General features: G+C 45.2%; 2 protein-coding genes across 2 annotated transcripts in view; both read right to left on the reverse strand.

Moving 5' to 3' along the window:
* LPCAT2 (lysophosphatidylcholine acyltransferase 2) overlaps positions 1–12,393 on the reverse strand; it is a 65,985-nt gene that overhangs the window by 15,246 nt on the left and 38,346 nt on the right. Inside the window, exon 11 of the mRNA XM_032854448.1 lies at positions 11,814–11,967. Coding sequence (XP_032710339.1) covers positions 11,814–11,967 — 154 coding nt within the window. The remainder of the gene's footprint in view (positions 1–11,813; positions 11,968–12,393) is intronic.
* CAPNS2 (calpain small subunit 2) lies at positions 58–1,852 on the reverse strand. Its single transcript, XM_032854449.1, has one exon. It carries the CDS (start codon positions 1,069–1,071, stop codon positions 238–240), a length of 834 nt encoding a protein of 277 aa, XP_032710340.1. The 5' UTR covers positions 1,072–1,852; the 3' UTR covers positions 58–237.

The raw sequence follows: 12,393 nt of genomic DNA on the forward strand, positions 1-12,393 counted from the left end.
CATACATCCCTACACATCCAGTATCTCAAAGAGCTGACATACAAACCACTCAGAACATTTCTCATTAAAAAAAAAAAAATCTGTTTTAATTGAGCACCAAAGGGCAGTCCCAGTTCAGAAGCATGCAGGGAGATATATGAGCTCGCAGAAAATGACAGCTCTGGGACAGGGTATCAGCCGCCATGGGGACGGGAAGGCGAGGCTGTCAGGAGTCCCGTCCTCGGGGAGGGGCTGGCTTCAGGAATACATGGTCAGTTGCAGCCAGTCTTGGAGGGACACCTGAATCAGACCGTCTGCATCCCTATCCAGGGATCTGAAGGCGCGGAACATGGCATCCAGGCGGACCAGACAGCTGATGAAGTTGTTGAAATCCATGCTGCCGTCCTCATCAGCATAGCGGCGGATGATCATTTGGTAAAGCTGCTCGTTTAGCTGGAAACCCGCTGCCTGCAGGGCCTCGCGCAGCTGGGAACTTCTCAGGAACCCAGAGTGGTCCCTGTCATACTGCCTATAAACACACTGCCACTTCTTGATGTTGTTCCAGAGGTACTTAAATTCTTCGAAGCCCAGCTTGCCGGTCGTGTCACTGTCCATCACGGACACGATGCTCCGGCAGGTGTCAAGGCTAAAGCCGTCGGTCTTCAGGTCCTTGTGCTTGGAAAGGACTTTGTTGAGAATATTCATTAGGTCGGTGGCACCCACCTCCATGTCCGGTCCCGCCAGCTGGGCAAACTGCCGTCGAAACCGACGAACTTCCTCACTTTCATTGGCCTCCACGGTCGTGAAATGCTGCTGAGTGGGAGGCGGTTCTGGGGTGTACTGAGCTGCCGCGGCCTCGCTGATGAAATTCACGATTCCTCCAACTATCCCTCCGAGATTTCCTCCTCCTCCTCCTCCTCCTCCTCTTCTCTGACCGCCTCCTCTAAGAAGGCCTCCAAGAGCTTCTCCAAGACCTCGATCGGCCCCTTCCAATAAAGCCTTTGCAAGAAACATGCTTTTGGTTTGACAAGCAAGTGTGAAAGCTGCTAGTGTCTCGGAGGTGGTGTGGAGAGAGTAGAAATGGAGTCTCATTAGTTTCCAGGTGGAAGAACTGGCTTTTCTGTACCTGCTTCCAGGGGACCACGCCCCATAGTGCTGTCTCCCCTCCTACTGAAAGCCTGACTTCCATTAGGTCCTAGCACCTGCCTGTTTTTAGAGGGCCTCAAAATATTCATGAGTCATTGTGCTTATGACGAATTATAAGAAATACTATTTTTAAATGTAATATATTAAAATACACATTCACACCTTTCTCTACATCACTGATTTCTCAGCACCTGAAAGATGATAGGTGTTTTCCTAACCGGGGAAGCTAAGTGACTCCAAGATATCAAGAATTTCTTTTCTAAGGAATATTTATTGTTAGTGCAGAATGGGATTCTTGGGCATTGGAGGCTGTTTCTTCGACCCCTTTCTTTTAGTGAAGATTCCCCAAATCCAATGCTCTTAAGAAAAACCTGGAAGGGAAGGTTTTAAGATGCAGGGTCCCCTGATCCCATCCTCACAGAGTCTGACTCTATAGTCTGCTGTGGCCCTAAGGATCTCCATTTCTGGAATTATTTTTGGAGTATAACAGACACATAGAAAACCTTACAAGTCACAACTGGAGAGCTCGGAGAAGTTCACACACCATATACACCTATGTGATAACGGCCAGATCAAAAGATAGAATAAGGCCATGCCCTAGAACCACCTCCTGCTTTCTAGTTACTCTTCCCTCCCCAGGGTAACCATTATCTCAACATCGAACACCATCAACTGATTGCCGTGCCCTGAACAAACAGAACCAACCAGGAGAGACTTCTTTGCGTCTTGTTTTTAAAAATTTAAATGTTTTGAATTTAAATGTCTAGAAACAGGGGCGCCTGGGTGGCTCAGTGGGTTCAAGCCTCTGCCTTCGGCTCAGGTCATGATCCCAGGGTCTTGGGATCGAGCCCCGCATTGGGCTCTCTGCTCAGCGGGGAGCCTGCTTCCTCCTCTCTCTCTCTCTGCCTGCCTCTCTGCCTGCTTGTGATCTCTGTCTGTCAAATAAATAAATAAATAAATTTTATAAATAAATAAATAAATAAAATGTCTAGAAACTGTGGTGAAGTACATGTAACATGGAATTTACCGTCATAACTCTAAGAGGTCAGTTGAGTGGCATTAGGTACATCATATCATTGTGCAACCATCACCACTGTTCATCCCAGAAACTTTTTCATCTTCCCAAACTGAAGCTCTGTCCCCATTAAACAGGAACTCCCCCTTCCCTCCTCCCGCTAGGCCCTGGCAGCCCCCGTCCTACTTTCTGACTCTATGAGTCTGACTGCTCTAGGGACCTCACATCAGTGGAACCACATAGGATTTGTCCCTTCATGACGGGCTTCTTTCACCTAACGTAATGTGTTCTGGGTCCATCCATGTTATAGCAGGTGTTGGGATTTATTTCCTTTTTCAGAGCTAAATAATATTCCACTGTGTGTATAAGAAACATTTGGTTTATCCACTTGTCTATTGGTGGATGCTTGGGTTGCTTCTCCCAGAACTCTCAGATCATATAGAGTGATTTGGTTTTTTAAGTTTTTGAAGAACCACCATACTGTTTTCAATAGTAGATACACTATTTTATATTCCTCCGAATAGTGCACAGGGGTTCCAATTTCTCTACAGCCCAGTCAACAGCCCTTCCTTCCTTCCATCCTTCCTTCCTTCCTCTCACCCCTCCCTCCCTTCCTTCCTCCCTTCCTGACTGGCCATCCTAATGGGTATGAGGTGGTAATATCTCATTATGCCTACTTCACAATAATTCAATCTCATTTGTTAAGAATGAGGACTTGGATTCAGTGTTTAGGAGATGAAGGCAAATACATTAGGGTTGCTGTGCTCAAGGATTGGGAACACCCACCAAAAACTAGTTGTAATTATAACCTGATATCTATATTCACATTTCTACTGTTTTTTAAAAAGATTTTATCCACCCACTTGTCAGAGAGAGAGGGAAAAAAGAGAGCACATAAGCAGGGGGAGCAGTGGGCAGAGGGAGAAGCAGGCTCCCCACTGAGCAAGGAGCCTGATATGGGACTCGATCCCAGGACTCTGGGATCACGACCTAAGCCAAAGGCAGACACTTAACTGACTGAGCGACCCAGGAGTCTCCCACATTTCTATTATTAATACCAAACTATTACATTTGTATATAGTATTTTTTGGTATTCAAGTTTCACAGAATTCCTCTGAAAGACAAAGAATTTGTGATAAGGAAAGAAAGACTCAGGGAAGGTGAGCTACTGAGGAAAAGTGGTGCGCTCTATTATCCAGGACTGTGGGTACCCAAAAAGGGAGTGATGAACTCTGCCAAGGAGAACACTGACCTACACAAGAGATAACGCGCAGGCCTGACTACGGCCAAGCCAGAGCTCTCTGAACAGACAAGGGATGTGAAGGGAGAGCACCGCAAAAATGCAGAGGAGCTAAAGGATGTGTGGTCTTTAAGAAACAGTGAAACGTGATGATGGTCCATTCTGGGCTCAACAGCAGAGAGAGGCAGATCCGCAGAATGGACTTGGGCTGGAAAGGGCTTTGAACTAACGGCCGCGTGATGGACGGTCTCTCAGTGGGAACTCTCCAGGCTTGAATGTGAAGTCAAAAGGAGAGAAGATGGGAAATTACACTGTAAGCTCTACAATTTCTAGAACTGAACAACCACCCTTGTAGTAGCTATCGTTAGGGAGAGAGCAGCAGCTGGGAGACCTTGCTCTGTTCAGGGCACGGGAGCAATGTCTCCTTCCACCACACCCTGTGGTTTGTGTAAAACTCTCCAACCACTGGTTTTATACCACAATGACTCCAATAACTGGTCTCCTGGGCACAATGAAATGGCCTCTGTGAACACCAAAGGCCAAATGTCTTCCTTTACCACACGGAAGAAAGCGCCCCAAGAGGACTGTCCTCCTTTTAGGGGATCACAGGGCCATCTGGCCTCAGAGAGATGTAAACCCATTCACAGGAGCTTCTCTCGGAGGACATTACATGGGCTTTGTTTTTATAATATTGCAAATTAACTTGATAGCAACCACTGCCACATAAAACAAGCCTCCTCGTGCCCAGCTGAAGTGGTTTTCCCTGAGGTTTAAATCCGATTCCTCTCACTTATTTCCTATGACGATGGAGGGCATTTGGCTAATAGTTTCTCATAAGCCATCTTGGAATAAAAGACTCTTATTAGATTAACAAACCTTTTCTTCTCTGGACCATTGAATCCCCCGAGGCTATTTATTAAAACATTAATAACATCTTGGGTTGCCATCTGGGGGAACTCTACTGTCCAGATCGGGATGGAAAAAGAGTAGGGGAGGAGGACGCATCTGATGGATGTGAAGGGGGAAAGTTACTGAATATAAAAAAGTAAAGAGAGAAATATGAACTCTAGTAGCCACATTCCTCATAATGGCCTCAAGGTAGAAACAACCTGAATGTCCACCAACTGGTGCATAAATAAAACACAACATGTCGGGGCACCTGAGTGGCTCAGTGGGTTAAAGCCTCTGCCTTCGGCTCAGGTCATGATCCCAGCATCCTGGGATCGAGCCCCGCATTGGGCTCTCTGCTCAGCAGGGAGCCTGCTTCCCCCCCCTTTCTCTCTGCTCTGCTTCTCTGCCTCCTTGTGATCTCTTCCTCTGTCAAATAAATAAATAAAATCTTAAAAAAAAATACAACGTGTCCATATAACAGAGTACTTTTTGGCAAGCAAAGAGGACAGATCACCTATACATGCTACAGCATGGGTGAATGGCAAAAACTTTAGGCAAAGTAGTCCGAATCCAGACACAAGAGACCATCTACTGTACGATTCCGTTACATGAAACGTCTGGAAAAGGCAAATCCACAGAGACCAAAAGTGTCTCTTCTAAACCAGGTCTCGAATCACACTAAAGGACTTACAACCCTGCTGTGGTTGCCGAGGGCTGGGAGAAAGCTGGAGGCAGAATCTAAGCCTTAATGCCACCAGGGCATTCCGTGGGGTGCTGGAAATGTTCTCAAGCTGATTTATGGGGATGGTTGCACAACTTTTGCACATTTACTCAAAAAATCATAGAACTGTAGGTTTGAAATGGGTGAGCGATAGGAAGTATAAAAAATGCCCTAAGAACCCACGTGTGTGTGTGTGTGTGTGTGTGTGTGTGTGTGTATCAGCCAACAGTGCAGGTTGAAGTAAAAAGGACACGGATCAGCCATTCTAGTCTCAGTCCTACAGCTAACCAGCTGTGTAGCCTCTAGCACTCACTTCCTCTCTCAGGTTGGCTGCCTTCTGCAAAATGAGGAAGGTGGGCAGTTGGACGTGAAAGGTCCCTTTAGCTCTAGAATTCGGGGAGTCTAGATCCTCACGTGTCCTGAAAGGGTGGCGATGGCATTTCTTTTCCTTCTCCAGCCCAAGTGTTCTCATGCTGTATGTTGAACGAATTTAACCTTCCTTTTTCTTGGGTATGGTTCCAACCCTTTTAAGGATATACCCTTATCCCCACTTTGACTTATCGTCTGGTTTTCACAAGTATTCTGGGTGGCATCCTATCAAGTATGGTACCCCTCCAAACAGAATGCCAAGGCGGGGGCAGCGCTGAATCCAGAAGGACATACAGCTCCCACTTGCTGCAAAGCCTTTCTGTCAAGAGGGGCTTTCGCCCAACTGCAGCATGATCTGGACCAGACCTTTCTAGTTTATTGATGAGGATGTCATGTTGGATGAAATCAAAAGCCTTTCTAGAGCCCATACAGATATTATCTATTTCTCCTTCTTTATCATCTTCGACCGTCACTCTATCATAGGAGGAAATTAAATTGGTCTGACACAATTTGGTCTTTACAAAGCTCTGTTCTTTCCTCCCTTGTGCTCATGGAGGAGGACAGACATTGCTCACTTGTGCTTATGAAGAAAAAGTTAAGCTTTAACTCCTGCAGCCTCCTTCCTATTCCTTCTAAGCATCTCCCAATTTTTACCTCTAGATGGAGATTTCTCATGTAACAACACTCGGTGAGAGAAAATACTGTAATGGGCAGAATGGAGGAGCTAAGTCAACCTGGGACATGGACAGGGAAATGGTCAGACACATAGGACCACCGAACATTTAGGACAACGCGTACAACAACATAGAAAGAAGAGTATAGCCTTTTTCTGTCAATTGCTTCATGTAAGTTATGGGTAGATTTCACATAATAAATGCTGATGAACTGAGACTGCAATCAATAGTTCTTTTCACATGAACTATGAAATACTATATTACAAATCAAACCTGAACTGGAAACTTAAAGGATAGAAGACTTAACTGTTGGTTACTGTTCACCTCTGCCACTGAAGACAGAAAGAAGCCACAGGCAATACATAGACAAATGGGCATGGGTGTGTCTCAATAAAACTTTATTAGCAAAACAGGCATTAGGCTGGATCTGGCCCAGTCCGCTGTAGTTTGCTGACTGCTGCTCTGTTTCCGAAGCTGATGAAAACAAAGCAGGTTGGTAAAGTTTAAGGACTGATAGATGGACTGTAGTCAGTCCTTAGAGTGACCACCGTTTAATTGGTAGGGAACCTCCCATCTGATTTAAAAGTGATCCTCTAAATTTTTCTTCTTGTCTTCTCTCTCTGCCTCTGGCTGATACCCTCCCTCGTTTCTACTGGTCTCATACTATTTGTCTTCACAGACTAGACAGAATCCTTTCTAACTCCTCAACTACATATAGTCTAGCACGAGCTCATGCCTTTTTTACCAATAACATTGCAAAACAGACCATCACCTGATAAAATTTAGATAAGTGGTTGTTCTTTCCATTCTGTAAAATAATTTTGAAAACCATCACGATTTTCCCTCTCTCGGCCTTCTAACGTGTACTTAGTTCTTCTGGCATTTACTACATCCTTTGTTTAACTGTTAGGCAGGAAAAGTGTGTGTGCCTTAGCACTTTGATAATCCAGCATTTTCGGCTATCGTAAACTTCTGTAAATCTTTTACTACCGTTTCACATTATGTGGAATGAATGCTTCTCTTTATCCTAAGTTCTTTCCTGCCTGCCTAGTTCTTGGTATTAGTTCCAGCATGAAATCCTGAGTGCCAAGAATAACAAGCATCTTTGCTTGCCCCTTCCTGTTGGAGAGGGCAGGGTGCTATAGCGTGCAGATTTTCTGCTCGTGCTGAGAGTTGGAACGGTACTTTCGTGGCTTAGGTGACTGTGGGTAAACGGAGAGATCTTTCTGAGTGGGCTACGATGAACTTTTCTCTTCGATTGTACAAGCTTCCCTAAAAGTTTTGGACCATAAGTGCTATAAAGTAAAAAAAATATTTACTATCTGGCTCTTTACAGGAAGAGTGTGCTGACCCCTAAATGTGGCTTGGTCATCAGCGCGTGGGCATATGGGTGTTGATGAAACGTTAAACTGAGTCTATCAGGTGGTACAGTTAGAGGAGGTGGAACTTGCCGCTGGTAAGAGCTGAGAGGCAGATAACACGGTGCCTAGTCAAGCCAGCACCAGAGGCGAGCTACATCCCGAAGCATTTGAGGACTCTGTCTTACAGGTACATCGGAGACTGCTGACTCAGGAACACAGCTCTGAAGGAGGGCTCAGGGGACAGGCTTGCTATCACAGACATCCTGAGACATGGTTAGAACTGGAAAAATGACTGTGTTATAATGACTTCGGGTTAGTTAGCGATGTTTCTTAATCCCATTAAAGAAGCTTCAATCCCTTCCGGAGTGCTGGCAAAAAGTCTTGTATTTAAAACTGAATTAATGAATATAAAAAAATGTCAAGACACCGCTGTTTTAAACCATTGTCTTAGCCTTTAGCTCTGACTCATCTGGACATCTGACCCATCCAATGCGGAGAGTTCAGGATACGTCCATAAAAAATAAAGAAGCAAAATTCAACGCAAAGATAAAAATGTTCGTTCATCTTTTTCAGAGAGATAGGATCTCTCCAAAGGCAATGATCCTAAAAACTAGGAAACTACGCCATGCTTGGGATGGCGAATGTCATGTTTTTGTCAGACCTTACTTGTCATCAGATTCCCCCAATAACCTGAAAGGACATGTCAGGATGTCAGCAGGAGCTGAAGAGACAGTGTACTTTTTAGCGACAGAGACAAGACCATTATGAAGTCTTTCTAGACCAGCCAAGACTGTACATGGGAAGAAAGAGTTAGGGAATGTGGAGAGATTTTCAGGTCTTTGTCCCATCCCCCAAATCCCAACACAACCTCATTAGTCTTGGGGGAAGACAGAGAGGCTGAGGGCAGCTGTCGGCACTGCAAACATTTACAGCTGTTGGAAGACCCACAGGAACACCCCACCCTTTCTCGTTCCGGCCTTTCCTCCCCTGAACCCCCACCCCTCATTAAGCATAGCGTTTAGCAAGATAAGCTACTCGGAGAGAAACCAACTGGCATTACTGAACTTCTCATCTTTCCCGTGGAACATTCCCCAGCTAGATGACTTCAAGAGACTGAGAAAACAAGCCTAGCCTGGGAGTTAAGTGGGTATGTGCCCAGGGTGTGGCAACAATTGCATAATTCGCCTTCTCAAAACAAAGCACATCTTCACAGGCACAGACATGCAGAAAGATTAGAGACGGAAAAGGAAAGAAAGACAGACAGACAAAGACAGAAAGGGGAAAGAGGAAAAAAGAAAGGAGAAAAGGAAAGAAGAGAAAGGAAGGTCCCATGCATGAATCCCTCATTCTCCAGGCGATTTTCTCAACGTTCCAGTATGTTGGAGATAAAAAGAAAAGTTGCTGGAAAGACCATCTCGCGGTCTCCGGTGAGAGCCAAGTCACACTATACAAAGTCACACTCATGGTTGTAAGTGGCGTGTGCGCTAGTGGAAGCTGTCTATGCAGAAATGTGATTGGCCAACTTCACTGCCAAGGCTCGCTGTATCCTCTAGTTCTGAGTGAGTCAACCCGGCTAACTGGGGGTTATTTTAATCCTTGTCTCCTCCCTTCCCTACTCCCAAATCTTCCCATCCTTAAGATTACCAGAGAAACGACAGGGGTCATCAGCCACCAAAAGACAGAACAGGTGTCCTAACGCTCATGGAATTGCCAGCATGACACTTTGACATCTGAAAAGGGACGGCAACCTCCACAGATATAATTTCCAATTTTGATGGAAAATCCTGATGAACCCAACGTCTGAGATATGCTCTGAGTTTCCTCCTTAGCCCTCGTTTCATGTCCCATTCCCCCATCTCCTGTCCTTGTTTGTCGATCCCTGCCATATCCCTTCCTGTCACCAAGTTCGTATTTATAGAAGCTTCGTACAAAATTATTTGCCTGGTTTCTGGAGCCAAAAAGGAAGACGAGACAACATGAAGCTCTCAGAGAGACTGGTAATAGTACCAGTAAGAAGTGCTTCTATTTTCCCAACTTGCGCGGTTATAGCCAATAACTTACTTCTCCTTTCTTCTAAACCTTCATTACACCTTCTAGGAGTTCAACTGCAGTGGCACACGACTGTTTCCGGGACAAGGGAAGATGGTCTGTGTGCTGCAAGCAAGCCAAGAACAGGGGACCGGGCACTCCAGAGAGAAGAAGATTCCTCCCCTGCATCAGGTTGAAGGATGGTTCATCTCAGAGGTCAGAGAATGAGTCATTAGGATCATGAGTACCCAGTGCTCTGGGTAAAGAGAGAAAAAAAAAACAAAAGTGTCCTGGTTTCTGTCATCAAGCTATGATTTCTTTGCAAGATCTTTTCCCAGTGGTCCATAGAGAACCAAGACTTCTGGAGCCAGCCAGGATGGAAAAAGCCCGGGTGAGCCCATCTCTCCTTTCGATTACTATTAGAAACTCTAGTCAAAATACAAAAGGCAACCACCTCTGGACAAAATGCTGTGGAAGGAGGATTGGTGAGGAGAGCCAAAACTAAAGAAAAATCAGTAAGGCAGGATAACCATGGAGGACTGAAGGCAGCAGGACCTCATCGCTAACGTGTTGAAAGGGAAGGACTCTCGACTCAGTGCTATTCACAACAGAAATATCCTTTAAGAGGGCACCTGGGTGGCTCAGTGGATTAAGTCTCTGCCTTCGGCTCAGGCCATGATCTCAAGGTCCAGGGATCGAGCCCCGCATCGGGCTCTCTGCTCAGCAGGGAGCCTGCTTCCCCCTCTCTCTCTGCCTGCCTCTCTGCCTACTTGTGATCTTTCTCTCTGTGTCAAATAAAAAAAAAAAAAAAAAGAAATATCCTTTAGGAATGCATGCAAAGTAAAGTCACTCTCAGATAAGACAGTAACAAGATCACAATCCTAAGTCGTACCCCCAGGGAAACGAAAGCCTAGATTTACACAAAAACCTACAGAAGAATATTCATAGTTTGTATTCACCATTGCCCCAAACTGGAAACAAACTGAAATGCTCCTCCGCTGGGGACGGGGGACTCCGAGAATGGGGCGTCCATACAACAGAAGGCCACTCAGCAAGGAAAGGGGACACATTGTTGATACGTGGGACCGCATGGCTGAATTTCAGATGCATTATGCCAAGTGAAAGAAGCCGGACTCAGAGAGATCTATACTATCTGATTCCATTTACATGGCATCTACAAAAGGCAAAGCTACAGAGGGGGAGTGATTGCTGGGGGTAAAGGGGAGGGCAAGGATCTCACTACAAAGGGGGTGGCTACAGCTGTTCCTTGCAGGTGTATCTTGAGTGGAGTTACCTGCCTCAGTTCATTTACGAACACTCGTCGTAATACTGTCACCAAAAAGGTAAACTTCATTGTCAACTTTGTACGTTAAAAAAACACATTAAAAATTGAGAGCTTTGGGGCGCCTGGGTGGCTCAGTGGGTTAAGCTGCTGCCTTCAGCTCAGGTCATGATCCCGGGGTCCTGGGATCGAGCCCCGCATCGGGCTCTCTGCTCAGCAGGGAGACTGCTTCCTCCTCTCTCTCTGCCTGCCTCTCTGCCTGCCTGTGATCTCTCTCTATCAAATAAATAAATAAAATCTTAAAAAAAAAATTGAGAGCTTGACATCTTGATACAGTTTTCTAAGGGAAACTTTCTGACAATTCAGTTATCTAACTGCTCGTACTTACATCCTCATAAGCAGAAAATCATACCTCTAATAGAATGGCGAACGGTCCAGCTTTACTTGCAACCTTTGTCATAAAACGTTACTTGAAAACAAAATCCATTTGGTCCTCACATGTCTTGGGGGCAGTCCAGAAGCCTTCAGGATAGACTAATACCACCTCTGTCATCCATGAATGAATTTTGACATAAAGACTTAGGTTCTTGGGGCGCCTGGGTGGTTCAGTGGGTTAAAGCCTCTGCCTTCGGTTCAGGTCATGATCCTGGGGTCCTGGGATCGAGCCCCACATCGGGCTCTCTGCTCAGCAGGGAGCCTGCTTCCCCCTCTCCCTCTACCTGCCTCTCTGCCTACTTGTGATCTCTGTCTGTCAAATAAATAAATGAAATCTTCAAAAAAAAAGATTTAGGTTCTTGCTAGTTATAGAAGCCTTTCCAATTCTATATTACAAATGTGGTTTTATGGTCACACTATTTATTTCTGACCTGGTGTTTAAAATAACTAGATACCATCATAATTGTTGCAACACACACACACACACACAATTATATTACTACTACTGTTACAACTTAAGGGGGAAAACCAGATCGTGAAATTAAACTTGGGCTCCGTCTTGCTTCCTCTAACAGTCACCTGCCGAGTTTTTCTAATGACCTACTGATTTATGCTCCCTGGAGACCGGCAGAGTAAAGATGTTTGGGCACTAGAGACCACGTTGTAACGTACCCTGTCAAAGAGTGCAAAGAGTTGTCTCAGGACATCTGAAACAGGCAGCTTCAAATACTCCGCAAATTCTTCAATTCCGATTCGTCCTCCTTTTGAAGAACTTGCGATTACTGCGTACTCGTCCAACTGCTTACGAACACCATCCCAGTCTAACCTAAACAAACAAAGACTCATGAACACGTGTGGTCAGCCCTTTACCACCCACATGGACATTTTATGAATGGTGTTTGAGTCACCGTCCGAAGGAACGATATCTTAAGTGCTACATCTGGAAATGAGAATAAAATGGGTATTTCAGAGTACTTATGGAATGTGTACACAGGCTTCTGATTTTTTTGAAGGATATTAGTGAGACTGTAGTTTTCTCAAAGACCTAAGGAAGAGGAAAGTAACTGAGAACAGGAGCAGTGTGAGGAAATAAGAAATGATTTGTGAAAAGAAAATAAGAAATCGTATTTGAATCTAAATATTACTTAGTACTTATTGGGTTGTTTAAAAAAAATATGCAATTCTAGGGGCGCCTGGGTGGCTCAGTGGGTTAAGCCTCTGCCTTTGGCTCAGGTCATGATCCCAGGGTCTT

This window comes from Lontra canadensis, unplaced genomic scaffold (assembly GCF_010015895.1).
Source record: "Lontra canadensis isolate GAN:19392208 unplaced genomic scaffold, GSC_riverotter_1.0 scaffold8, whole genome shotgun sequence".
Classification (NCBI taxonomy): Eukaryota; Metazoa; Chordata; class Mammalia; order Carnivora; family Mustelidae; genus Lontra; species Lontra canadensis.